This window comes from Nomascus leucogenys, chromosome 17 (assembly GCF_006542625.1).
Source record: "Nomascus leucogenys isolate Asia chromosome 17, Asia_NLE_v1, whole genome shotgun sequence".
In the NCBI taxonomy this organism is placed as follows: domain Eukaryota; kingdom Metazoa; phylum Chordata; class Mammalia; order Primates; family Hylobatidae; genus Nomascus; species Nomascus leucogenys.
The window spans coordinates 60,818,049-60,845,410 of NC_044397.1; the positions used below are offsets into that span (position 1 = coordinate 60,818,049).

At 45.2% G+C, this 27,362-nt stretch overlaps 1 protein-coding gene across 5 annotated transcripts in view; it reads right to left on the minus strand.

Moving 5' to 3' along the window:
• Positions 1-27,362, minus strand: part of OGDH (oxoglutarate dehydrogenase) — a 103,094-nt gene that overhangs the window by 71,746 nt on the left and 3,986 nt on the right. For 4 of the 5 annotated variants that reach the window (XM_003268867.4, XM_030797466.1, XM_030797463.1 and 1 more), the window contains exon 2: positions 13,056-13,304. In XM_003268867.4, the coding sequence (XP_003268915.1) occupies positions 13,056-13,277 (222 nt within the window). In that variant the 5' untranslated portion in view covers positions 13,278-13,304. Of the gene's footprint in view, positions 1-6,192; positions 6,199-13,055; positions 13,305-27,362 lie in introns of those variants that run through there. The other variant, XM_030797464.1, reaches the window with a different exon arrangement.

Genomic DNA, 27,362 nt, shown 5'->3' on the forward strand with positions numbered 1-27,362 from the left:
TGAGAAACGAAGATTAAGACAAGTGGGATGGGAGAGGAAAGCAAGGCTGCTCTGAGGAGGTGCCCACGGTTTGAACCCTAAAGGCAGGGTAAGGCCTACAGAGCCTAAGGAGGAGAGAGAAGCCATTTGGCCAAAGAGAACAGACAACGGGAGCACCTGGCCAATGCCCGTCCACCATGTGCTGACACTCATGGTACTGCCACATGCAGGGTGTACAGATGGTTAAGAAACCAGGCTGGGCAGGTGAGCTCGGACCAGGCTGCAGGTGAGTGAAAAAGAATATGGGAGATAAAGGAGAAAACCACTAACCACCCCCAAGAGGAACAAGCACCTGACCAGGGTAGTGGCTGACTTTTGCCACCAAATGGCATCAGAGGGAGGGTTGGTTCGCAGGCAGGGAGCTTGTGTGGCCCCCACCCCACTCACCGCCACCTTCCCATGAGTGGGTTTAAGATCATCAACTTGTTGCTGAGATGACTTAAACATGACAGATTTCGGCGGTAAATAATTTTTACATTCTGGATGAAGTGAAACCAGACCTCCTATTTTAAATTTTAGGTAACTAAAAGCACTTAGCTGTAATAAATGAAGCTCTGCTTTCCAAGTCAAAAGTCACTGCTCCCCAAGCTCCCACAAACTCAGAATTCTATGTAACCACAATGCACTTTCCTCACAGTGACCAGTGCTCTTTCTTGAAAGGAAGCCCTTGAAAGGCTGGAAACACCTCGGTGCTCTCTGCACATGGCAGCTGCTCACCTAACCTTTACTGAATTAAATTCAGATGGTATTCAGCCTCCCTTCTGGGGGAACAGCCTGACAGGTATGGGGTTCCACCCTGGGAGAGTCTGAGTCCAGGGCTGCCCCTCACTGCAGCAGAGGTGCTGACCTTAGCAGGTGCCACTCTCCTAACCAAGGAGCACTTGTCTGTTCCCACGTATCAGCAGCTACAGGCAGCAGATTCTGCCCTTCCTGAGTCAGCAGTTGGGAGTCTTGAGGGCCAAGCTCCCTGCAAGTCCTTGGTTGTGAGGTTTCCAATAGGTAGGGCTTCCTATTTCTGAGGGTGGCAAATACACCATCTGACATCCCTTCCCCCAGCAGTAGCTGACACCCATTGTCATGCAGGATGGTGCTCTACAGCCCCCCAGTGCCCACTCACAGACCAGCAGGACTGACTGTGGCCACCTCTTGGGTCCCCAGGTCCTAGGTCTGCCTCCCATGAACTGCAAGAGGATTCGGGAAGTTGCTTCAGCTCTCTGGCCTGTTTTCTTGTCTGTAAAAGTCTCAAACACAGGCTATTTAAGATGATGGCCCTGCATTTGCAGCTTTTTAAAATTTATAAAGTCCAGCCAGGTGTAGTGGCTCACGCCTGTAATGCCAGCACTCTGGGAGGCCAAGGTGGGCGGATCACGAGGTCAGGAGATTGAGACCGACCTGGCCAACGTGGTGAAACCCCATCTCTACTAAAAATACAAAAATTAGCTTGGCGTGGTGGCATGTGCCTGTAATCCCAGTTACTCGGAAGGCTGAGGCAGGAGAATAGCTTGAATCAGGGAGTCGGAGGTTGCAGTGGGTCGAGATCGTGCCACAGCACTCCAGCCTGGAGACAGAGCGAGACTACATCTCGAAAAAAAAAAAAATTTATAAAGTCCTTGCACATATACTTGCATTTGTTCAAGAAGTTGATGAGGAACATGAGGAGAGTGTTACAACTTAGCCCAAGCTCTATGACTATGGGTGGCTCTGGACTGACGAGACCACTTCCTCTCATCTATCCATAGCCCCTGCAGACGCCACTCCTACAGCTGCCCTCCATACTCCACCTCAGCCACAGAACAAGCCCAGCCCACCCACGTAGCTACCCTTGGTCACCACATCACTGCCACCTTGTCTAAATAATCCGGGACGCGGGTAGGGCAGGCTCCGGTCTCCTTGCTGCATGGAGCCACACCCAGGCTCAAAGGCCGTCACACAGCTGATAAGTTGATGAGGCCCAGCACTATCCACACAACCTTACTTACTAAGTTCTGACACTGTCAATGCTTTTTAATTGCTATAAATATGAACTAAGGGCACCACGTAACCAAGGAACACCGGCGTATGGCTCTTCTTTCAGTTCATTCTAATCCAGCCAAGCTGATAAAAAGTCAGCTGCTGGGCACCATGTGACCAGCCAGCCTGGAGTTCAGCGAGCACTGCTGTAAGGCGCAGGCCTCCCATCCTGGCCTCAGTATAGACCAACAACTCATTCCTTTCCTGCATACAAGACAGGACAGGCCTACATGACCTCTACCACTCCTTCCAATGCTGCCCAGGAAATGGCCCTAAACATGTGGGCCAGAGCTTTTCCTGAAAATATCCTAAGAACAAGATTTAAAACCCTATGTGTGACTACCCTGAATGTCCAAACAGGGTACTCCCTATTGGGGAGACCTGTGGATGGAATGCCCACCTCCAGAGCCTTCAGCAAATGATTCCTGCTGTTGGGCTAAGCACAAGTCTCCAAAGAAAATGTGCAGATGGTAGAGCTGGACTCTGGACCCTCCATCAATGCAGGCCTTGCTCAGACCTTGCCCAGGCCAGAGTACCACCTACCACCATTCTGCCTATGAAGCAAAAACAAGGCAGGGCACTGCGATCCAGGCCTGGTAACCTGCCACTACAAACTGTTCATACTGAGGCCAGTTAAGAAAGGGCTTCTATTTAGGTATTCTTCAATTAAGGAAACCACATGCTCCATTATAGCAATGCTTAGTCATCATAGGTGACAGAATATTTCTAAACAATCTCTATTATCTTCTCTCTGTACAGGTGTGTAAATAAAACATCAATAAACTTCCAAGATTAGCAAAGAACAGCTGCTTCAGCTCTGCCCTGTGGAATCTACTGATATCAGAATATTTGCTGGGACTCTGCACTAGGCTAAAGGTGGCTGCTTGATCAGGTCATTATGAAAAGGGCTGTGGAGGGCTGTCCAGTGGCCATGCCTTTTCCTCTCCCCAAACGATGTCCCTAAGGGTTGTCTGTGACTTGCTCTAACCAAGGTAATGGGGTGGGGAGTAGCAGTGTATGGTCTGGACCTAGGCCTCAACGGCCCCACAGCCTTTCCTTTCCCTGTCTTGAGCTACTCTGGGACTTTGTGCAGGAATCGCTCCAGCCTACTGGAGGATGGCAGGGCCCAGTGAACAGCCAGCACAAACTGCCAGACACATCAGAGGCCTTCATGGCTTCTAGCCTGGTGTGAGCCTCAGCTCCAAGGGAGCTGGCAGTGGGAGGAGTGGGGAAACCTAGCCAACCCACAGAGTCATGAGACATGCTACACTGGTGCCAAGTTTTGAGGTGGTTTGTTATACAAACATTCATGGAAACCAGACTTTTTACTGCATGAAAAGACATCCAAGATGCTGTGACCACTTTCTCACACAGTCTTTCTGACATCCCTCAGGAAATGAGAACGCTTCAAACTACCCAGATCTGCACACAATGGCACATTTTATCAGCTCTCAGAATTGCAACTCTCAAGGGAGGTGAGGAAGATCCACAGTCTGGGGTCACCTGTGGTCGTCTGGTTGAGGCCTCATCTGTCCTCAATAATTATGCAACCCTATTTGGGGGGAACCCCAGCCCAACTACACAAAGCATCTGCTACAGGGTTTCAGACCGAATACCACATGACTGACCACTCAAAAAGAGGGGTCTAAAGGCTATCTCCTCACCTCAGGATCCAATCATGGACGTGTAGAGATATGAGAATCCTAAAGCCCTCAAACCTCCCTCCAAGGGAGTCTTGGATGGGAAGGGGAGCCAGAGAACAGTAACCTAGAGACTAAACAGACTATTTTTTAATAACATGATGACTTCATCTAAAAATCTGGCACTAACCTTTTAGTAATTTCTCACTGCCACCCAGCTTCAGACTGTTCGGGGAAGCTGAGCTGCCTCTGACTTACAAAACATGGCTCTTTCATTTCCTCAAAGGCAAGCACCTGTGGCCACCTGTGCTACAGAATGGAACTCATTGGAACAATTTGCTCCTTTTCACTCTTGGAGTCTACTTTCCCACTGAGGTTTTTTTTTTTTTTTGACATGGAGTCTCACTCTGTTGCCCAGGCTGGAGTGCAGTGGCTCAATCCTCGCTCACTACAAGCTCCGCCTCCCAGGTTCATGCCATTCTCCTGCCTCAGGTTCCCTAGTAGCTGGGACTACAGGGGTGCACCACCATGCCCGGCTAATTTTTTGTATTTTTAGTAGAGACAGGGTTTCACTGTGTTAGACAGGATGGTCTCGATCTCCTGACCTCGTGATCTGCCCGCCTCGGCCTCCCAGCTGGGATTACACGCGTGAGCCACTGGGCCCGGCCCAATTAAGGTATTTTTGATCTCTCTCCCCTTTCCTGTAATTTCTGACATTAAACAAAATTTTTTTTTCTTAAAGTACAGTACAAAAGGATCATCATTAAAAACATCCACCAGGCGGATCATGAGGTCAGGAGATTGAGACCATCCTGGCTAACATGGCGAAACCCCATCTCTACTAAAAATACAAAAAATTAGCCAGGCGTGGGGGCACGCGCCTGTGGTCCCAGCTACTTGGGAGACTGAGGCAGGAAAATCACTTGAACCTGGGGAGGCGGAGGTTGCAGTGAGCCGAGATCGTGCCATTGCACTCTAGCCTGGGTGACAGAGCGAGAGTCCATCTCAAAAAAACAACAACAAAAAACATCCACCAGGCACGTGGCTCATGCCTGTAATCCCACCACTTTAGGAGGCGAGGCAGGAGGACGGCTTGAAGCCAGGAGTTTGAGACCAGCCTTGGCAAAAAAACAAGACCCTGTCTCTACAGAAAATTTAAAATATTAGTCAGGCATGCTGGTGTGCACCTGTACTCCCAGCTACTCAGGAAGCTGAGGCGTGGGGGAGTGGCAGGGGAGAGGATCACTTGAGCCCAAAAGTTTGAGGCTACTATCATGGTGCCACTGCATTCCAGTACGGGTAATGGAGACCCTGTCTCAAAAAGAAAAGCTCCAAAAGATGCAATGATCCTCATTTAGAGTAAGCCTCTCTCCTCCCACCAGCCTCAGTGACCTTGTACGCCTGCTGTCCTGGCCTCAGTCCCTCCTGCTCTTGGGGATCCCAACTCCTCCTGCACCACATCCTCAAACTTGCTCTCCTTCTACCTGCTGAGGGGTCCATGCTCCCACAGCACATAACAAAATCAACAAACACCTCTTGGTTTGATCTTGGAACCTCTCCATTTACTTCATAACCCCAATCTTTGGTCTTTTCTTGCTGCGTCTGGCTCCTGGCCCTGAAGCCTGCGTCCATCATCCTGCTGAGTGACCGTGAGCCCCTGTTGGGCTCCTTCACGGCAGAGCATAATGCACTTCCCTTCAGAAGCTCAGTGGGTTCTATTAGAATTTTAAATGTTTTTATTTATTTATTTTTCTTTTTAAGGGCCGGGGGCGGGGGGGGGAGAGAGGAGAAAGCAAAGAGGGAAGGGGGCAGAGGGGGGGAGAGAGAGAGAGAAGAGAGAGCTAGAATTTTAACTGTTGTTTAAACTTATTTAATCATCCTGCTAGGATGACAGGGCAAGACTGCTTTTCCTCTTGCAGCCGCCACTCAGCACAGGCTTCGAACACAGCTGTCATGAGCTGCAAACTACCATACAAGTGAGGGTGTTGCTTCATGTTTCCTGTTGTTTCAAAGAAGTTATAATTTTATCACCCTAAATAAACCATAAATGCAAACTGCTTAAGAGTGAAATACTGTGCTAAAGTTGGAGAAGGCGCAGTCAGTCAGTTTAGCTGATTTAACACAAAAAGCCACAAGTGCTGAGATTGCTCTTAACACGTGAAGTTAAAGATTATCAAGTGGCGGGGGGAGGGTGGCAGGAGAGTGAGGGTTGAAAAATTACCTATTGGGTACAATGTTCATTATCTGGGTGATGGGTACACTAGAAGCCCAATTCCCACCATTACTTAACGTACCCATGTTACAAACCCACACATGTACCTCCTGAATCTTCAAAAACAAAAAATCATCAAGGGGTAACTTCAAAGCTCATCGCTGAAATCCCATTTACGTAAACCATGCAGTTTATGTATACAGTCAGCCCTCCATATCTGTGGGTTCTGCATCCATGGATTCAACCAAACGTGGATTGAAAATAGTTGGAAAAAAACTGCCTGTACTGAACATGTACACTTTTTTTTCCTGTTATTATTCTCTAAACCAGGGATCCCCAACCCCCGGGCCACAGACCACTACTGGTCAGTGGCCTGTTTGGAACTGGGTTGCACAGCAAGAAGTGAGCGTCAAGTGAGCATTACCACCTGAGCTCCGCCTCCTGTCACATCAGCGGGGGCACTAGATTCTCGTGGGAGAGCCAACCGGATTGTGAGCTGTGCATGCAAGGGATCTAGGTTCACTACTTAGGAGAATCTAACTAATGCCTGATGATGTGAGGTGGAACAGTTTCACTGCAAAGCCATCCTCCCCTGATCCCTCAGTCCATGGAAAAATTGTCTTCCATGAAACTGGTCCCTGGTGCCAAAGGAGTTGGGGACTGCTGCCACAAACAATGAAGTATAACAACTATCTGCATAGCATACCTTGTATTAGGTATTACAAGTAATCTAGAGATGATTTAAAGTATATGGGAGAATGTGCATAGTTTGTATTTCATTTTATACAAGGGATATGAGCATCCTTGGATATTAGTATCCTCAGTGTGCCCTGGAACCAATCCCCCACAGATACCGAGGAATGACTACATGTATTTCTGATAAGTCATTCATAAACCAATTACATAAAAGATTAAAATACTCAAAATGTATTCCAACCACCCAACTGGCATTGCCTAAAATGCCTTGTGAATTATTCCCAGAAATAAATAACTTGAGTGGCACCAAAGTGTTCTGCAGATTTTTCAACACAGCTGTTCCTTGTCACGTGAACATATCAGATCTCCTTATGAGCACATCAGACTTCCACATACCCACTGCGGGAAGCCCCTTCACCGCACATGCAGCGGCTAGGAGAGTAACTTGGAGCAGGGCTCCTGCCATGGGAGGAGCCCCAGGCCAGGACAGAACCATGGGTACCATAGTCCTATTTTTCAAAGTGAGGCCAAGGCAGTTTCAACACTGCAGAGTGAAAAGGCCCATAACACCCCATAATGGGACAGTGTGTGTATCTGTGCTTTTCCTCCACTTAGTTTCACTCATAGAAAATACCATTACTGTGTTTCATAAGCATGAAAGGAGGAAGCAGAATGGTGTCGACAGATGAGCAGCGATGCCAGACTTAGCAGTGGGCCAACAGCCTGCACCTGTAATCTGAATGCATAGAGCCCCTCCCTCCTGCAGCGACCACATGTACACACTTTAGGAGCTGACATGTGAAAAGTACAAGAAGAAAAAACCATCAAGAAACAGGCATCAGGCCGGGCATGATGGCTCACGCCCACAATCACAGCACTTTGGGAAGCCAAGGTGGGCGGATCACCTGAGGTCGGGAGTTCAAGACCAGCCTGGCCAACATGGTGAAACCCCGTCTTTACTAAAAATACAAAAATTAGCCAGGCGTGATGGCGCACATCTGTAATCCCAGCTAGCTAGGAGACTGAGGTACGAGAATTGCTTGAACCCAGGAAGTGGAGGTTGCAGTGAGCCAAGATTGCGCCACTACACTCCAGACTGGGTGACAGGGCGAGACTCGTCTCAAAAACAAAAAAAAAAAAAAAAGAAAAGAAAAGAAATGGGCATCAGTTAACAAGAACAGGGAGGCAGGCTTTAGGGAGGTGGGCAGGGCAGAGGAAGGCACAGAGCAGAGGAAGAGCCCTGAGGTACAGAGCAAGCTGTGAGAAAACCAAATGGCCAGAAGGGCCTAGAAGAAAAGCAGGGCCAATGACGGCATCCTCAAGGCAGCTGCTGAAGGCACTGCTGGGAGAAGAACAACAGGCCCCAGCTCCTTCCACTCCCTCAGGACCTAATCCTGGCTCTTCCTCAGCAGGGCCAGAACCTGGCAGATGCATCGCAAGGAACTCAACACCATGCTACAGCTGTAGGTGGGCACCTGTCCCTACAAAACAAAATGAGACCAACACCCAGACTCATGGGGGCTTAGCAGTTCTCAATTACCTGTTGTCTTAAACATTAACAAGGATAACTTAGCTCTGACTGTGTCTTAAAGACATAAATAAAAGTAAGATGTCACCATTTGATGTGACCTCAAATAATGCTGAGACCCTAATGATGGGGGCTTCATATGCTGACAGCCCAGGCCACCGATGAAGGCTCTTAAGACGGGTTAGTGAGGAGCACAAATGCCAGACTAGAACAGAGACGAAAGTCTAGGACAGGACCAAAGGTAGGAACAAAAGGGAGATGGCAGATGGGCCCACCACAGAGACAGACTCAGGTCAGCTAGTTAACCGGATTCTGCTCTGGGGAGCGGGCTTAGGGTAAAAAAGGTACTTGCAGCTCTGATTTGCTAAAGTATTTTACCACAAATATCATTTTCACATCAGTTAAGCATTTTAAGAATAAAAGTTTTTTTTAAGAGGCTGGGTGTGGTGGCTCACGTCTGTAATCCCAGCACTTTGGGAGGCCAAGGTGGGAGGACTGCTTGAGCCCAGGAGTTCAACACCAGTCTGGACAACATAAAGAGACTCCGTCTCTATTTACATTTTTTTATTTTTTTAAAAACCTATTTTATTTTTAATAGAGACAAGGTCTCACCTTGTCCAGGCTGGTCCCAAACTCCTGGACTCAAGTAATCCTCCTGCCTCAGCCTCCCAAAGTATCAGGATTACAGGCATGGCTTCTACTTATATTTAAAAAAGTTTTTAATTAAAAAACAAATAAAATTAAAAATAAGGAATACAACAACCAATTATAAAGTGTAAAACCAAATGTAAAAAAAAGTAAAATAAAAATTAAAAAAAACAAAACAAAATGTAAAAGGGCAGCTTTAAGAGAAGAGTAAATATTTAAACATGGACTGAGAAAAAATTCTATTAGAGAATTAGCCTGTTAATTTTATTGGGTGTGGTTATGAAAACAATTACTTATCAGTTAGTTACACTGATGCATTTATGCCAGAAATGACACAGGTCTGGAATTTGCCTTAAAATACTTTAGTGTCTACTCCTCAAACCCCAAACAAACCAACAAATAAAAAAGTCACTGGGGTAGGGAATAGATTTTTAAGACAGCTGTTGAAGCTGCGTGACCAGTCTCCTCATTAGGTTTATTATCTACTCTTCTCTCTACTGTTATGTATGCCTGGAAACACTATAAAACACAGATTTAAAAATAACAATGGGGCTGGGTGCAGTGGCTCACGCCTATAATCCCAGCACTTTGGGAGGCTGAGGTGGGCAGACTGATTGAGGTCAGGAGTTTGAGACCAGCCTGGCCAACATAGTGAAACCCCATCTCTACTAAAAATACAAAAGTTAGCCGGGCGTGGTGGCGTGTATCTGTAATCCTGGCTACTCGGGAGGCTGAGGCATGAGAATCACTTGAACCAGGAGGTGGAGGTTGCAGTGAGCCAAGATCACCTCACTGCACTGAGCAACAGAGTGAGACTCTGTCTCAAAAAAATAAAAATAAATAAATAAAAATAAAAACAATGGGAAAGTAGTGCCAAAGGGCAGCAGAGACTCTGTCTCAAAAAAATAAAAAAATAAATAAAAATAAAAACAACAATGGGAAAGTAGTGCCAAAGGGCAGGAGAGGAAGATGTTGAGTTTGTTCCTTTTCTGCTGTATGAGTTTAGTCCTTGCAGCCCCCCATAAGCTCTCTGAAAATAAGTACAGAATCCGACCTCAGGACATTTCTGATGTTTAAACAGAAGAAGAGATAGATGATCTATCTAAATCCTACAGCACTTCTAATTTTATTATCTCTATTTAAACTATTATTGGGCGCGGTGGCTCACGCTTATAATCCCAGCACTTTGGGAGGCCGAGGCGGGCGGATCATGAGGTCAGGAGATCGAGACCACGGTGAAACCCCGTCTCTACTAAAAATACAAAAAATTAGCCGGGTGTGGTGGCGGGCGCCTGTAGTCCCAGCTACTCGGAGAGGCTGAGGCAGGAGAATGGCGTGAACCCGGGAGGCGGAGCTTGCAGTGAGCCGAGATTGTGCCACTGCACTCCAGCCTGGGCGACAGAGCGAGACTCTGTCTCAAAAAAAAAAAAAAAAAAAAAAAAAAAAACTATTATTATCTCTACTTAAACTATGTGTTATAAAATAAGAGCAAAAATAAAGTGAAATAGCTCTAAGGCTATGGATCCTAAACTTTCATGAGTGACAGATGCTTTGAAAATTGGACAGAAGTTATGGATTATCTCCCTTGAAAAACATGCACACAGCCAGGTGCGGTGGCTCACGCCTGTAATCCCACCACTTTGGGAGGCCAAGGCGGGCGGATCATAAGGCCAGGAGTTCAAGACCAGCCCGACTAACATGGTGGAACCCCGTCTCTATTAAAAATACAAAAATTAGCCGGGCATGGTGGCACAGGCCTGTAATCCCAGCTACTCAGGAAGCTGAGGCAGGAGAATCGCTTGAGCCTGGGAGGCGGAGGTTGCAGTGAGCCATGATCGTGCCACTGCACTCCAGTATGAGCGACAGAGTGAGACTCCATCACAAAAACAAAACAAAACAAAACAAACAAACAAACAAAAAACATGCACATACCACATACAGGGCCTAATTCAACTTAAAGAGGACCCACCTTGCCGTCTGGGATGGCAGAGGAGTGATGAAGTCCCTGCTGGATGACAACTGGGATTGCTGGAGGGCACGCCCACTGATTTAACCACCCTGTCCCCTCCCCTCTACAAGCAGGGATGGGCAGAGCATGCATGTGATTCCTACACTGTGCCCCCTGGAGACTCCCAGCAACAGAAACAGGCATAAAGACATAAAGCCAGCATGCCCCCACAAAAACCATCTTCAAAAGCTTCCAGCAGGAGCAGCTATGATGGCAGCAGGCCCAGTGTCCACAGCACTGTGGCCACACCGCTCACAGAGTGCACCTTTTACCCACGAATCACTGAGGACCAAACCTTCACAAGGACATGCAGTCTCAGCCAGGTGCCCTTCACCTTTCAGACACTAGGCACTGTCATTTAGGAGCTACTGACTCCAAATCCTAACATCACTGAAAACAACTTGGTTGGTTCCAAGAAAAGGTTATGTTTGAGAAAAGGAAGGCAAAAGAATAGGCCTGGGCACATAATAGTCCTTGATTCTGAAACCTCAGGGCTCAGTTTTATTCTAGATATAATCTGTAGCTGTAGTCGTGTGTGTGTGTGTGTGTGTGTGTGTGTGTGTGTGTGAAATCTGCCACAATCTGCAACCACAGTCTTCAGTAACATCCATGACATCAAAAGCAGGGGCCAGTTTCACAGAGCACTTCTTCTGGGCAATTTGTTTACAGACTAGGGAAATAAACTACAGATTTCTTACAGAAAACCAGGTCTCACCTTGCCTAGTAAGCAATGCTGCTCCCAGGTTGCCATGGAGACGGGGAAGGACTGGGCTAGATCTGGGCAATAAGGCTGAGACAAAGTGGCATTCCTGAAAAAATGGGACCTGGTGGCCCAGCAGTCATGGGAATATACCCGCCCCCCACCTTTTTTTTAAATTTTAGAGACAGGGTCTCCCTCTGTTGACCAGGATGGAGTGCAGTGGCACCATCATAGCACACTGTAACCTCGAATTCCTCAATCCTCCCACCTCAGCCTGTGGAGTAGCTAGAACTGCAGGCATGTGCTATCACACCTGGCTAAATTAAAAAAAAAAATTTCATTAAGTGTCACTAATACTTAAAGGGAAAGCTTGTTTACAGGAGCCCAGTGGAAGCAGACTACCTTTTGGTGATAAGCCCCCAAGATTCAAGAGTAGGAAAAAAGCCAAATTCACAGTGAAGATAAGCAATGTTGGCTAGGCACTGCCTCCGAGCTGAGTGCCTTGCTCATGCTACCTCCTTTCATTCTCCCAACCACCTACAGATGAGGCACAGGAGCTTAGAAACGCTGGGACCTACCCTCTTATTACTATACTACACTGCCTTCCCAATTCCTTCAGGAGGCTGGCTGCTTTTCCTGAAAATCAAGGAATGGTTATCAAAACCTATAAACATTTATTGGCTCAAAATAGAATAAAGAATTCTGTCACAAGGCATGACATGGCCAGGCGTGGTGGATCATGCCTGTAATCCCAGCACTTTGGGAGGCCAAGGTGGGTGGATCACTTGAGGCCAGGGGTTCGAGACCAGTCTGGCCAACAAAGTAAAATCCCATCTCTACTAAAAATACAAACACTAGTCAGGCGTGGTGACGTGCGCCTGTAGTCCCAGCTACTCGGGAGGCTGAGGCATAAGAATCACTTGAATCCAGGAGGCGGAGGTTGCAGCAAGCCGAGATCCCGCCACTGCACTCCAGCCTGGACAACAGCGGGACTCTGTCTCAAAAACAAAACAAAACAAACAAAAACAAAAAAACAAGACATGACTTACATCAGCAATCATGTGGTGAAAAGTTTAGAAAATGCCCTTATATGTAATACAGAGAAGTTAGAAACAAACAGGAAAAAAATAGGAACATAATGAGCTAAAAGGCCATTCACACAGAAATTACATGATGTGACTAAGGCATGTTACAAATGAAAGTATCCTCTCCAGACAGTCAGAATGGAGGAGCTTCCTGAGGTCCTGCTCTTTTCCACACACTTTCTTTCTTTCTTTCTTCTTTCTTCAGAGGCTTCATCCTGAAGCAGCCCTTGCGGAGATGCTGGAGGGTCACACAAATGCTTCTTCACATCCTCGCAGAGCTAAGCACAGTGTCTACTGCTGGACGCCAATCCAGGGACCATGGCTTCTGCTGGGGCTATGCTGGGTCCGATACAGATATGGTGGTTGGTACGGCGCTCCAGCTGCCTGCCTGCCCGCTGACTCCTCAGGACGCACACACTTACCTGGTGACCAGTCAGGAACAGGCCAACACACCAACACGAGGCAGACCCACAGCCCTGCGAGCCTTACCTTATGTACACTTTTGGGGTTTTCCAGCCAAGCACAGTACATCTCCTCCACATAGTTCGAACTAGTCCCACTGAGAAAGGGCTCAGCAGCAACGGGTGCAGAATAGCACCGAATCTGTTGAAATGTCCTAGCTGCTGCTGGTCTGTTTTGTGAAAATGTCTTAACAGTCTGGGAAGCCGTCAATGGCCTCAACTTAGCAGCACAAGTCCTTAAATGAAACATTTTTGTCCTGAAGTTTTTCACAACTGCCTGTACAAAAAAAAAAAAAAAAAAAAAAACAAGAAAGAAAGGTTTTAAAAACGAGTATTTAGGAGACAAGGCTACTAGATCCTGATGCTCTAGAGAAAGGATAATTTTTTTTTTAAAAGCTACTAGAAAAACAAAAACAAAAACAAAACATGTTCAACTCTAATTATTGAGGAGAAAGACCCTGGCCTATAAATGCATTCATAAGAGTGCTACCTGCTCAGTGCTACCAGTTCACGTGCCTGAGAGCACAACAGAGCTGTGACTGTGTGAAACTGACATACACTCTTGCACCTACTAACACAGGATGCCTGTGTGAGCCCAAGGAAGGTTAGTGCACAGTTGCAGATATTACCATCTTCACTTAAAAATTTAAATCTAGGCCAGACACGGTGGCTCACACCTGTAATCTCAGCATTTTGGGAGGTCGAGGCGGGTGGATCACGAGGTCAGGAGATCGAGACCATCCTGGCCAACGTGGTGAAACCACATCTCTACTAAAAATACAAAAATTAGCTGGGTGTGGTGGCGCACGCCTGTAGACCCAGCTACTCAGGAAGCTGAGGCAGGAGAATTGCTTGAACCTGGTAGGTGGAGGCTGCAGTGAGCCGAGATTGCACCACTGCACTCCAGCCTAGCAACAGAGTGAGACTCCGTCTCAAAAAATAAATAAATAAATAAATAAACCTAGTTTAAGGGCTAAGATGATAAACATACGATGTTCTTTAAATTTACATATTATATATATATAAAACAATTAGAAGAAAGGCAACAAGGATTAATTAATTTAGAATTAGGATTAGGATTAATTGTAGAATAAGAAAAACATTTTCTAATCTGTCCAGAAACTACTGAGTACCTGCTGTACTTAACCATATTACGGAAAACACAAAGAAATTAGAAAAATACTTTCCTTACTTTCAATTTACGCTTGAGCAGAGGAAAAACAACATAGAAAAGATTGCAGAGGAAACACTGAGTACTTGAGAGGTGCAGAATATGCCAGCAGACCCTGTGAGAGGATGGGCTCCTTCCAAGTGGGTGTGTCTCAAGACAAAAGGACATGGATGGGAAGGAGGGAAGAGGAGGCACTGCATGTGGAAGGACCCATAGGCGGAAACACAGAGACGGGAAAAGCCAGAATCTCATGGTACTACGAAGGGTAAGGAAAAGCCACAGAGGGTTGTCCAGTGTCCTGCCCGCCACCTTCTGCACTCAGCCCCCTTTCATAAGCCATGGGGAGCCAGGTCTGAGCAAGGGAGACGTGGGTGGGCTCTGCAAAGATTGAAAAGAGCACATGGAGCAGTTGTTCAATAATGCCTGCCTACCCTGGGCCCTCCATGGTGAGCAACTCTACACATCTGACTCATGCATAAACCCAGAGGCTCCCAATAAGGCAGGCGCCAGCTCTTTCACTTTACAGATAGCTTCAGTTTCCATTCCCTTACATTTCATCCAAGGTCATAGGCTACTAACAGCAGAGTCAGGATCCAAGAGGAAAGTTCACAAGGACGCTGCCTGTGGAAAAAAAGGTGCTTGCTGGCCTACATGGTTGCTCATGAATTTGTCTCAAAGCAGGTGCTCTGGTTGTAAAGTTGGAACTATACCCCATGTCCACACCTACCCGAAGAAAATCCAAGCTCTGAAACATAGTGTGAATTACCCAGAAATAACTGTTACATAAAAATATCTTCTATATTATTTATCGGAACCTTCCTCCTGGCCCAAATATACTCAGAATACACTGAAGGGACACCGAGAGAGGGCTTAGAGTGTCCTGCATTCACCTCTGGCCTGCTCCACTGAGAAGAGATAGGTCAGCAAAAGTAAACATCAGAACATATTCTTTAAAAACAAACTGAACAACAAACAAAAACTTGCTCCTTACAAATTAAAGGTAAACAAGCAATATATTCTGGATATAATTAGGGAATGCAATCTTTACCCCTGGGTTTTTACTTTAGAAATCAAAAGTTTTAAGTTAATTCGGTAGTTCTTCCTACCTCCAACTACACTCCAAGTTTTTCCACTGATATATTTAGGGAAGACAAACAGCCCTAACATTGACAGCAAAAATACTACTGTTGCTTCATTTTATGCTATTTTTTTTTTATTTCTCAGGATCAAAGGAAAATGTTAATTTTTTTTCCTTTAATGTCATTATCTAGGCAACATTAAACACCCAATTGCCTCTGAGTTGGGTTTTCTCCCAGAAAACAATAGCATCACCTCATTAACTATCAGTATTCAGTTGCTGCAATAGCCCAATTAACAGGCACTAAACTGACAATGTAAAACACCAATTTCATCTGTTCTTCCCAAAGTGGCCCCTTCAACATGATCCTGTTTAAGTAAATCATGACATTTTGCTATCCGCAGTCACTGAATCTGACACATAGTTAAGTGCTGCCCAGCAGAGCTGCCAGGACAGCTGGAGATTTTTTTTTTTTTTGATACGGAGTCTTGCTCTGTAGCCCAGGCTGGAGTGCAGTGGTGTGATCTCGGCTCAGTGCAACCTCCCATCCCGGGTTCAAGCAATTCCCCTGCCTCAGCCTCACGAGTAGCTACAACTACAGGTGCATGCCACCACGCCTGGCTAATTTTTGTATTTTTAGTAGAGACAGGGTTTCACTATGTTGGCCAGGCTGGTCTCAAACTCCTGACCTCGTGATCTGCCTGTCTCGGCCTCCCAAAGTGCTGATATTACAGGCGTGAGCCACCGCACCCAACTGAGATTTTTAAACTTCCCTTAAGATGACTCATGGGAAGAGCTGCCCTTCAGCAGATGGCTCAACATCCTCAACTCCACCCAGGAACGGCCAGGACAGCTGTTTGCTGTCCACACTTTAACAGACCCTCAGAGCCAGCACTAACGCACATTTCCAATTCTGGTAAATACCCATTTTTCACCTTTCTCTCTTACATAAAACGGCATAAGAAGATATTAAAAGCCAAGCACGGTGGCTCATGCCTATAATCCTAGCACTTCGGGGTGCCAAGGCTTAAGGACTGTTTGAGGCCAGGAGTTTGAGACCAGCCCGAGCAACACAGTGAAACCACATCTCCACAAAAAATTTAAAAGCTATCAGGGTGTGGTGGCACATGTCTGTACCAGCTACCCCGGAGGCTGGGGTGGAAGGATAGCCTGAGCCCAGGAGGTCAAGGCTTCAGTGAGCTATGATTGTGCCACTCCACTCCAGCCTGGGTGACAGAGTGAGACCCTATCTCTAAAAAAAAAAAATATATATATATATATATATATAAAATACAAAAAAAAGGAAAACTGCCAGCCAGTCAACATTAGGTCTTGAAATTAAACTTTGAATTCTGTAACTGATACTAAGTCAACTTTAAGAATAGTACGTTATTTGGTAGAGACATTCAATTGTTTAAGCAATTTTTGTGAAAGCTCCTCTGAGCTGTCCAAAATATCCAAGTGTTTTGATTTCTGGTTTAAAACAGGGATGTCCAATATTTTGGCTTCCCTGGGCCACACTGGAAGAATTGTCTCGGGCCACACATAAAATACACTAACATTAACAACAGCTAATGAGCTTTAAAAAAAAAATTGCAAAAACATCTCATAATGTTTTAACAAAGTTTATAAACTTGTGTTGGGCCACATTCAAAGCTGTCCTGGGCCACATGTGGCCCACGGGCTGGGAGTTGGACAAGCTTGGTTTAAAAGAATATTTCTATTTAAATGGGTGCCAACTCCATTCAGCAGAGAAAAGAACAGTCTTTTCAACTGAAGGTGCTGGGACAACTAGAATTCCACGTCTAAAGAGGAATGGAGCTGCATAGTCATATACAAACAAAATCCAAAATGGATCAAAGACCTGAATGTAAGAGACAAAACTATAAGATACTCAGAAGTTTTATAACTTTCATGAAGTTATAAACTTCCATCTTTGTGACCTTGATTCAAGCAATGTATTCTTAGTTATGACACCACAACTATAAACAACAAAATAAAAACCATAAATTGGATTTCATCAAAATAAAAAATCTGGCCAGGAGCGGTAGCTCACGCCTGTAATCTCAGCGCTTTAGGAGGCCGAGGCAGGCGGATCACTTGAGGTCAGGAGTTCGAGACCAGCCTAGCTAACATAGCGAAACGCTGTTTCTACTAAAAATACAAAAATTAGCTGGGCGTGGTCATGCACACCTGTAGTCCCAGCTGCTTGGGAGGCTGAGGTAGGAGAATCCCTTGAACCCAGGAGGCAGAGGTTGCAGTGAGCTGAGATCGCACCACCACACTCCAGCCTGAGTGACAGGGTGAGACTCTGTCTCAAAACAAAACAAAACAAAAAAATTTTTGTGCTTCAAACAACTTATTAAGAAAGAAATGATATAGATGGGAGAAAATATTTGCAATTATCTGATAAGGAACTTATATACAGAATATATAAAGAACTCTCATAATGCAACAGTAAAAAGACAACCCAATCAAAAAATAGGCAAAGGATTTGAATAGACATTTGTCCAAAGAAGATATACTAACAGCCAATAAACACATAAAGTCACCATATAACACACCAATTACACTCCTAGATATATAATCAAGAGAAATGAAAATGTACATCCACAAAAAAACTTGTACACAAATGCTCATAGCAGCATTATTGGTAAAACCAAACAGTAGAAACAACTCAAATGTCCATCACTGATGAATGGATAAGCAAAACGTGTTATATCTATAGAATATAACAGCATTCTGCAATGAAACTAATGAAGTGCTGGTGCATGCTCCAACCTGGAGGAACCTTGAAAACATTATGCTCAGTACAAAGCAGCAGACGCAAAAGACATATTATGAGTCTATTCCTCTGCTCTCACACAACAACCAACACAGAAGATTTCTGTGACTAAATGTGTGGGGAATTCTCCCTACCAATAAGCAATTCAGTTCTGCTGCTACCTACCTGGAGACAGCATCAGATAGCACAGGTCAAGGGCTCAATCCCACAAGGCTGCCCCCTACCTCCGATGTCAATCGCAAGCCCCCAGTCGTCTTACTTGTACTTTCGGCCAACCAGCTAGAAACTGGAGATCCCATGACCCCCTCCTTTGGTTCAATAAATTTCAGGAAACACTTACTTACATCTACTGTTTTTTTCAAAGAATATAACATAGGATGTGGATTAAGAGTTGCATAGGTCAAGGTGTAGGATGGGGTAAGGAGGCTTCTATACCCTCCCCAGGCACGCCACCCTCCAGGAATCTCCACATGTTCAGCTATCCAGAAACTCTCCGTACCCCATCCTCTTGGGCCTTTTATGGAGACTTCATTGGATATGCATGACTGAAGCATAGATAACCATGTAGACAGGTGATCAGACAAAAAGGGTATGATCTAATACCAACAGACCGAATGGGGAAACCCAGCCAGGCCTGTTTGTTCAGATTCTTCTTGGCCTCTCTGTGCAGGATTCCTTCCTGTGGGTGTGAGGCAGGACTCCTGAAGTGGATGTCTTGTGACCTACAATCAGACAAGGTAGGTCAGAGAATTTCTTTATGGCTGGCTCCAAGACAGAACAGTGGAGGAATATTACAGCATATTTTTAGTTTCTATGGCCTCCCTTGGGGAGAAAAAGCAGCAGGTGAAAGGAGTGCCACAGGCCTGTTTCTGGGGCCTAAAGCACCCCAACATTGTAACGAAAGACTGTCTTTCACCTTTATCACTCTGAAGCTGTTTGGAAGCTACTTCAAGGAGAAGGAGAACCAAGGAGAAATACTTTAACAAAATACATGCTTATTTTAGTTACTTAGGAAATAACAAGAACTATGGGAGTTATAACCAGGAATCATGGACAAAAACCCATATACGATAATAATATCACATTCCAGAATAGGCAAATCTATACAGAGAGAAAACAGATTAGTGGTTGCCTGGGGCTGGGGCAGAGGAATGAGGGAAGGATGAGGAGTAACTCATTGGATATAGGGCTTTCTTTTTGGGAGGAGAGGATGAAAAAGGTCTAAAACTAGATTGTGCTGATGGTGTCACAACCCTCTAATACACTGAAATACATTCATCTTACAATTTAAATGAGTGAATTGTATGGTACGTGAATTATGTCTCAATAAAGTTTTTTTTTAATGTGTAAGGCAAAAATGTAACTGAACTTATCACTGTACAAAAAAATGATACAAGTTGTAATCCATTAATTTCAAGATGCAAGAATAAACACATACATTTGGGAAAAACAAGTTGTAAAAAGAAAAAAAGTAAAAACCAAAGGAAAATTAGTTTTTAGGTGTTAAATGCCCTGCCCTTAAGAAACGATATACTTAAATAGGGTTCTGTCTGAAATATGAAGCCTTTGAGGTCTATGCCTCGAATTTCCCCAGTTGGGTAGGAGGTACCCCATCCCAGGACATAAACAATGAGGGAAATAAACCAACTACTGATGCCTATCAATATGACATTGGCTAGGTAGGGGGATAATTAAAAAGGCAAGACCTAGCAAAAACAGTCTGCTGTTTCTCAGCAAATGAGTCTTTGAGGGAAAAAAAACCACACATCATTACATGATCCTTATACCTTATGAGTATTAGCTGGCAACCATTTTAAAGGACAACTCATCCACTTTCTTTTTTTCAGTTTTGGACTCAATTGTTCTGATGAATCATGAACACACATTTGCTACAGACCTATGGCTGTTGTCTCATGCCTGCAATTATTTTTGTTTTAGTAGTAATACAAAGAACTCATGTACAGAGTACAGATATCAATTCTCCCTTATTGGCTGAGAATCTCAAAGAATTTAATATCTTTCACTAGTGACACCTCATTACATATAAGCTGAGCAAAGTAGTAAGGATTACTTTTAAACTGTAAGGTTTTTTTTCATTGCTAGATGGAAACAATTGTTGAGCCTGCAGGTACAGAGACCATGTGACACCAAGTCACCGTGTGAGCTTTCCTGGGCCAACAGAGACCAAGTGACACCAAGTCACTGTGTGAGCTTTCCTGGGCCAACAGAGACCACGTGACACCAAGTCACTGTGTGAGCTTTCCTGGGCCATAAAGTGGAGACAGTAATTACTCCTAACCCCCTCATAATGTCTTTTTATAATTGTAACACAAATATGAAAGCACTTTGAAAACTTGAAGGTATATCTATGACTAAAGAAATGGCTGCGTATGGTGGTTCATGCCTGTAATCCCAGCACTTTGGGAGGTCGAGGTGGGTGGATCATCTGAGATCAGGAGAGCTCAAGACCAGCCTGGCCAACATGGTAAACCTCCGCCTCTACTAAAACTACAAAAAAATTAGCTGCGCGTTGTGGCAGGCGCCTGTAGTCCCAGCCACTTGGCAGGCTGAGGCAGGAGAATCACTTGAACCCGGGAGGTGGAGGTTACTGTGAGCCGAGATTGCGCCACTGCACTCCAGCCTGGACGACAGAGCGAGAATCCAGAGTGAGACTCCGGAGTCCAGGCTGGAGTGCAGTGGCGCGATCTCGGCTCACATATACACATATATACGTATACACACACACACACACACACACACACACACACACACACACACACACATATATATGTAGCCCAGGAAAAAAAGGCAAACTAGTGATATAAAAAGTTTAAGTTTCCAAGATATTTAAACCTAAATATTAGCTAATTTGGAGTGGCGGTCAAGTGGTAACTTCCAAAACATTAGTAGGCTGTCTCCATCATTTAGCATAGAAGCCTATTTAGCTCACCAATCATGGGTCGTCACCACTGGTAGGGACTGACACCTCCCTGATCAGATCCCTGAGTATGCTTCAGTGTATAGGTCTGAAGACTGTTCTGCCCTTTCCCTGAGATGTGGCCCCACAGCATCAGAGGTGCCCATGACTGATGTGGTATAAATAGGTTGACTGGGGAGGGCATAGATAAATAGGCACTTTTAAAAGGTATTGATAGAGTGTAAATTATTAAATCTTTATGGAAAGCAGGACAATTTTTCAACATCTCATTAAAGCATATCTAAAACGTGTTTCCTGCTAAATATAGCTAAAAACTTGAGGTGTTACATTTAAGACAAAACAAGACTGTGAAAGGTGGAGAGAAGGAAGCAGACTGGCTAGGAACCAGAGGACCCAAAGAAAGAGCACTGAGGTTTTTTTTGTTTTGTTTTGTTTTTTTTTTTTTTTTTCTGTCAGGGTCTTGCTCTGTTGTCCAGGCTGGAGTGCAGTGGTGTGATCTCGGCCCACTGCAGCCTGGACCTCCCCGGCTCAAGTGATTCTCCCACCTCAGTCCCCCAAGTAGCTGAGACTACTACAGGTGCACATCACCATGTCTGGCTAATTTTTGTATTTTTTATAGAGACAGCTTTGCCATGTTGGCCAGTGTGGCCTCGAACTCCTGACCTCAAGTGATCTGCCTGTCTCGGACTCCCAAAGTGCTAGGATTACAGGTGTGAGCCACCACACCTGGCCGAGCGCTGAGTTCTTGATTTTCTTTATGCTTCATATGTCTCAGACCTAGGTACTCGAGAAGCCTACTACCCAGAAATGCCAACAGGTGTAGACAAAGAAAACTACAAACAGAAACCTGTTCTCTCTAGCAAAAGGACCAGGAAAAGAGCAGCAAGATGGAAAACTTTTAAAGTTTTAAACAACAATTGCTTTACTGCGGCCAAACTCCACAGGAAACATCCTCACTCCACTCAGCTGATGTCAGAATAGAGACCAGGGACTTTCATCCCCACCTGGTGAATAATGAGCCCTCCCCAACTCACTCCCTGATAAGTCAGTGGAGACCAGGTAGGGAGTCTGGATTTCAATCCTATCCAGCAGTAATGAAGCAGCACCCCTCCCTTCCCAGGCAGGGTGATATCACCAAGGCCTAATGGGGAACTCTTACAGTCATACAGCAATAACAAGGAATCCCTCCCCGCAGACACCCCACCAGCAACAATGAGGAAGCAGCCCCTCCCTGCCCCAGCAGAGGAAGCCTGCATTGCTTAGAGATTTAAACAAGATCAAGAGTCCATAACATAACACCCAGAATGTCCAGGTTGCAAGTCAAAGATCACTCTTTACATCAGGGGCCAGGATAATCTTGGCCGGGCATGGTGACTCATACCTGTAATCCCAGCACTTTGGGAGGCTGAGGTGGGTGTTATCACTTGAGGTCAGGAATTCAAGACCAGCCTGGCCAACATGGTGAAGCCCTATCTTTACAAAAATACAAAAATTAGCCTGGCATGGTGGCACATGCCTGTAATCCCAGCTACTTGGGAGGCTGAGGCAGGAGAATCACTTGAACCCGGGAGGTTGCAGTGAGCCGAGATCGTGCCACTGCCTCCAGCCTGGGCAACAGAGCGAGACTTCATCTCAAAAAAAAAAAAACAAAAACAAACAAACGAAAAACCAAAAGAACCAGGATAATTTCAAACAAAAAAAGACAATCTATAGACACCAATACCAAGATGACATAGACTTACAATTATCTGACAAAGATTCTAAAAGAGGCATCCTCAAAATGCTTCCACGAGCAACTATGAACATGCTTGAAACAAATGAAAAATAAAGTTTCAGCAAAGAGAAGATGTAGAGAATAAAACAGACATTTCAGAACTGAAAAAGGCACTAAGCAAAAGAAAAAAACTTAAGCATGGGTCAAATGGCAGAATAAAGACAGAGGAAATCAGTGAACTCCTTGAAGACAGAACAAGGCCTCAGGGAAATAACAAAAGATCTAATATTGATGTCACTGGAGTCCCTGATGAAGGCAGGAGGGGCTGGAAAAGCATTCAAAGAAATAATGGCTACAAATCTCCCAAATTTGGCAAAACGCATAAAGAACCCCTTGAAGAATAAACCCAAATAAACGCACACCAAGACACAACATGAACAAATTCAGAAAACTCAATACAAAGAACAAACAAACAAAAAAACAAAACCTTGAAGGCAGCCAGAGAGAAATGGTGCATTATATACAAGAAAAAAAAAAGGCCTGTAATCCCAGCACTTTGGGAGGCTGAGGTGAAAGGATAGCTTGCCTAGGGGTTTGAGACCAGCCTTGGCAACAGAGCAAGACCCTATCTCTACAAACAATAAAAATTTTAAAAACACAGCTAGGCCAGGTACAGTGGCTCATGCCTGTAATCCCACCACTTTGGGAGGCCGAGGCGGGCGGATGGCCCGAGGTTGGGAGTTTGAGACCAGCCTGACCAACATGGAGAAACCCCGCCTCAACTAAAAATACAAAATTAGCCGGGAGTAGCGGCACATACCTGTAATCCCAGCTACTCGGGAGGCTGAGGCAGGAGAATCACTTGAACCCAGGAGGTGGAGGTTGCAGTGAGCTGAGATCACGCCATGGCACTCCAGCCTGCGCAACAACAGCAAAATTCCGTCTCCAGATAAAAAAAAAAAGCCAGGTGGCTGGGCCCAGTGGCTCACACCTGTTAATCCCAGCACTTTGGGAGGCTGATGCGGGCAGATGACTTGAGGTCAGGAGTTTGAGAACACCCTGGCCAACACGGTGAAACCCCATTTCAACTAAAAATACAAAAATTAGGGCCGGGCATGGTGGCTCACGCCTGTAATCCCAGCACTTTGGGAGGCCGAGACAGGCGAATCACGAGGCCAGGAGATCAAGACCATCCTGGCTAACACAGTGAAACCCCATCTCTACTAAATTAACAAAAAATTAGCCAGGCGTGGTGGTGGGTGACTGTACTCCCAGCTACTTGGGAGACTGAGCAGGAGAACGGCGTGAACGCGGCAGGCAGAGCTTGCGGTGAGCTGAGATTGCACCACTGCACTCCAGCCTGGGTGACAGAGCGAGACTCCATCTCAAAAAAAAAAAAAAAAAAAAAAAAAAAAAAATTAGCCAGGTGTGGTAGTGGGTGCCTATAGTCCCAGTTACTCAGGAGGCCGAGGTGAGAGAATAACATGAATCTGGGAGGCAGAGGTTGCAGTGAGCCGAGATCACAACACTGCATTCCAGCCTGGGTGACAAAGTGAGGCTGTCTCAAAAAACAAAAACAAAAACAAGCCAGGCGCAGTGGCTCACGCCTGTAATCCCAGCACTTTGGGAGGCCGAGGCAAGTGGATCACGAGGTCAGGAGATCGAGACCATCCTGGCTAACATGGTGAAACCCTGTCTCTATTAAAAATACAAAAAAATCAGCCAGGTGTTGGTGGCACGCACCTGTAGTCCCAGCTACTCAGGAGGCTGAGGCAGGAGAATCGCTTGAACCCGGGAGGCAGAGGCTGCAGTGAGCCGAGATTGCGCCACTACACTCCAGCCTGGGCAACAGAGTGACACTCCATCTCAAAAAAAAGAAAAGAAAAGAAAAAAACCAGCCAGGCGTGGTGGTACGTGCCTGCAGTCCCAGTTACTCAGGAGGCTGAGGTGGCAAGATTGCTTGAGCCTGGAAGGTAGAGGCTGCAGTGAGCTGTGATAATGCCACTCTACTCCAGCCTGGGTGACAGAGTAAGACCCTGTCTCAAAAATAATAAATAAATATAATAAAGAAAGGTGGCCAGGTGTGGTGGCTCACGCCTGTAATCCTAGCACTTTGGGAGGCCGAGGCGAGTGGATCACGAGATCAGGAGTTCGGGACCAGCCTGCCCAACATGGTGAAACCCCATCTCTACTAAAAATAAAAAAAATTAGCAGGGTGTAGTGGTGCGTGCCTGTAGTCCCACCTACTCGGGGGGCTAAGGCAGGAGAATCGCTTGAACCCAGGACGCAGAGGTTAGTGAGCCGAGATCATGCCCATTGCACTCCAGCCTGGGCAACAGAGTAAGACTCCGTCTCAAGAAAAAAAAAGAAAGGCAAAAAACTAGATTAGCTAAAACAATTTTGAAAAAGAAGTGAGAGAAATCAATCTATCCGATTTTGAGACTTCTTACGAGCTACAATAATAAAAACTCTCGGTATTGGTGATGGGATAGACACAAAGATCAAAGGAACGCAACAGAGAATCAGAAAGAGAGTCACGCAAGTACAGCCAAGTGATTTTTGACGAAAGTGCAAAAGCAATTCAATGGAAGAAAAACAGTCTTCTCAAACAAATGGTGCTGGTTAGATATTCATAAGCAAAAAAACCCCACAAAAACCAAAAAACACTCAAACTTTATACTACATACAGAAATTAACTCCAAGTGGATATACCTAATGTAAATGATGAGTTAATGGGTGCAGCACACCAACATGGCACATGTATACATATGTAACAAACCTGCATGTTGTGCACATATACCCTAGAACTTAAAGCATAATAATAAAAAAAAAAACATTAAAACTTTTAGGGTATCTATTTGATCTTGAGTCTTTAGGACTCAAAAAAAGCTGGCCACAAGACTAAATTTATATCAATTACATTAAAATTAAAAACTGTTCATCAAAAAGTACCATAAAGTGAAAACATAAAAAAAAAAAAGAAAAAATAAATTAAGTCCAAATAGATACATTTAAATGTATCTGAGGCAGGAGAATCGCTCGAACCCAGGACGCAGAGGTTGCAGTGAGCCGAGATCATGCCCATTGCACTCCAGCCTGGGCAACAGAGTAAGACTCCATCTTACTGTGTTTTAAATGTATTTAAAATACATTTAAATAGATTTAAATGTAAAATTTAAAAATTTTATAAAGTGGCTGGGCGCAGTGGCTCACCCCTGTAATCCTGGCACTTCGGGAAGCCAAGGCGGGAGGATTGCTTGACCCCAGGAGTTTGAGACCAGTCTGGGCAACATGACAAAACCCGTCTCTACAAAAAATACAAAAATTAGCCAGGCATGGTGCAGACACTGGCAGTCTTAGTTACTCAGGAGGCTGAGGTGTGAGGATCACCTGAGCCCAGGAGGTTGAGGCTGTGGTGAGCTGTGATCATGCCACTGCACTGCAGCCTGGGGTGACAGAGTAAGACCATGTCTCCAAAAAAAAAAAAAAATTTTAGAAAAATACACATGATAAAATCTTCAGCAATTTGGGCTAGGCAAAGAGTTCTTCAACTCGACAACAAAAGCAATCTAATAAAAGACAAAATTGGTAAACCAGACCTCATCAAAATTATAAACTTTTGCTTTGCAAAAGACCCTGTTAAGAAGATGAAAAGGGGCTGAGCACGGTGGCTCACGCCTGTAATCCCAGCACTTTGGGAGGCCGAGGGGGTGTCGATCACGAGGTCAGGAGATCCAGACCATCCTGGCTAACACAGTAAAAGCCTGTTTCTACTAAAAATACAAAAGAATTAGCTGGGCGTGGTGGCACGCAGCTGTAGTTCCAGCTACTTGGGAAGCTGAGAAAGGATAATTGCTTGAACCCAGGAGGCGGAGGTTGCAGTGAGCCGAGATTGCACCACTGCACTCCAGCCTGGGCAACAGAGCAAGACTCCATCTCAAACAAACAAAAAGATGAAAAGAGCTGGGAGCAGTGGCTCACGCCTGTAATCCCAGCACTTTGGGGGGCCGAGGTGGGTGGATAACGAGGTCAGGAGTTCGAGACCTGCCTGATCAACATGGTGAAACCCCGTCTCTACTAAAAATAAAAAATTAGCCAGGTATGGTGGCAAGCGCCTGTAATCCCAGCTACTCAGGAGGCTGAGGCAGTAGAATCGCTTGAACCTGGGAGGCAGAGGTTGTAGAGATTATGCCACTGCACTCCAACCTGGGGGACGGAACGAGACTCCATCTCAAAAACCAAAAACCAAAAAAAAAAAACAAAAAAAAACCAAGATGAAAAGACACGCTGCTGACTAGGAAAAAATATCTGCAAACTACATATCCAACAAAGCAGTGGTATCTAGAATACATTAGGAATTCTCAAAACGCAACAAAAACCGAACAATCTATTTATGAAATGAACAAAAGATATGCACAGACATTTCACCCAAGAGTATACAGGGGCCAGGCATGGTGGTTCATGCCTGAAATCCTAGCACTTTGGGAGGCCAAGACAGGAGGATCACTTGATCCCAGGAGTTCAAGACCAGCCTGGGCAACATAGCAAGATCCCATCTCTTCCAAAAAAAGAGAGAATAGACAGATGGCAAATCAGCACATGAAAAGATGTTCAACATCATTAGCCATCAGAAAAATGCAAATTACAAC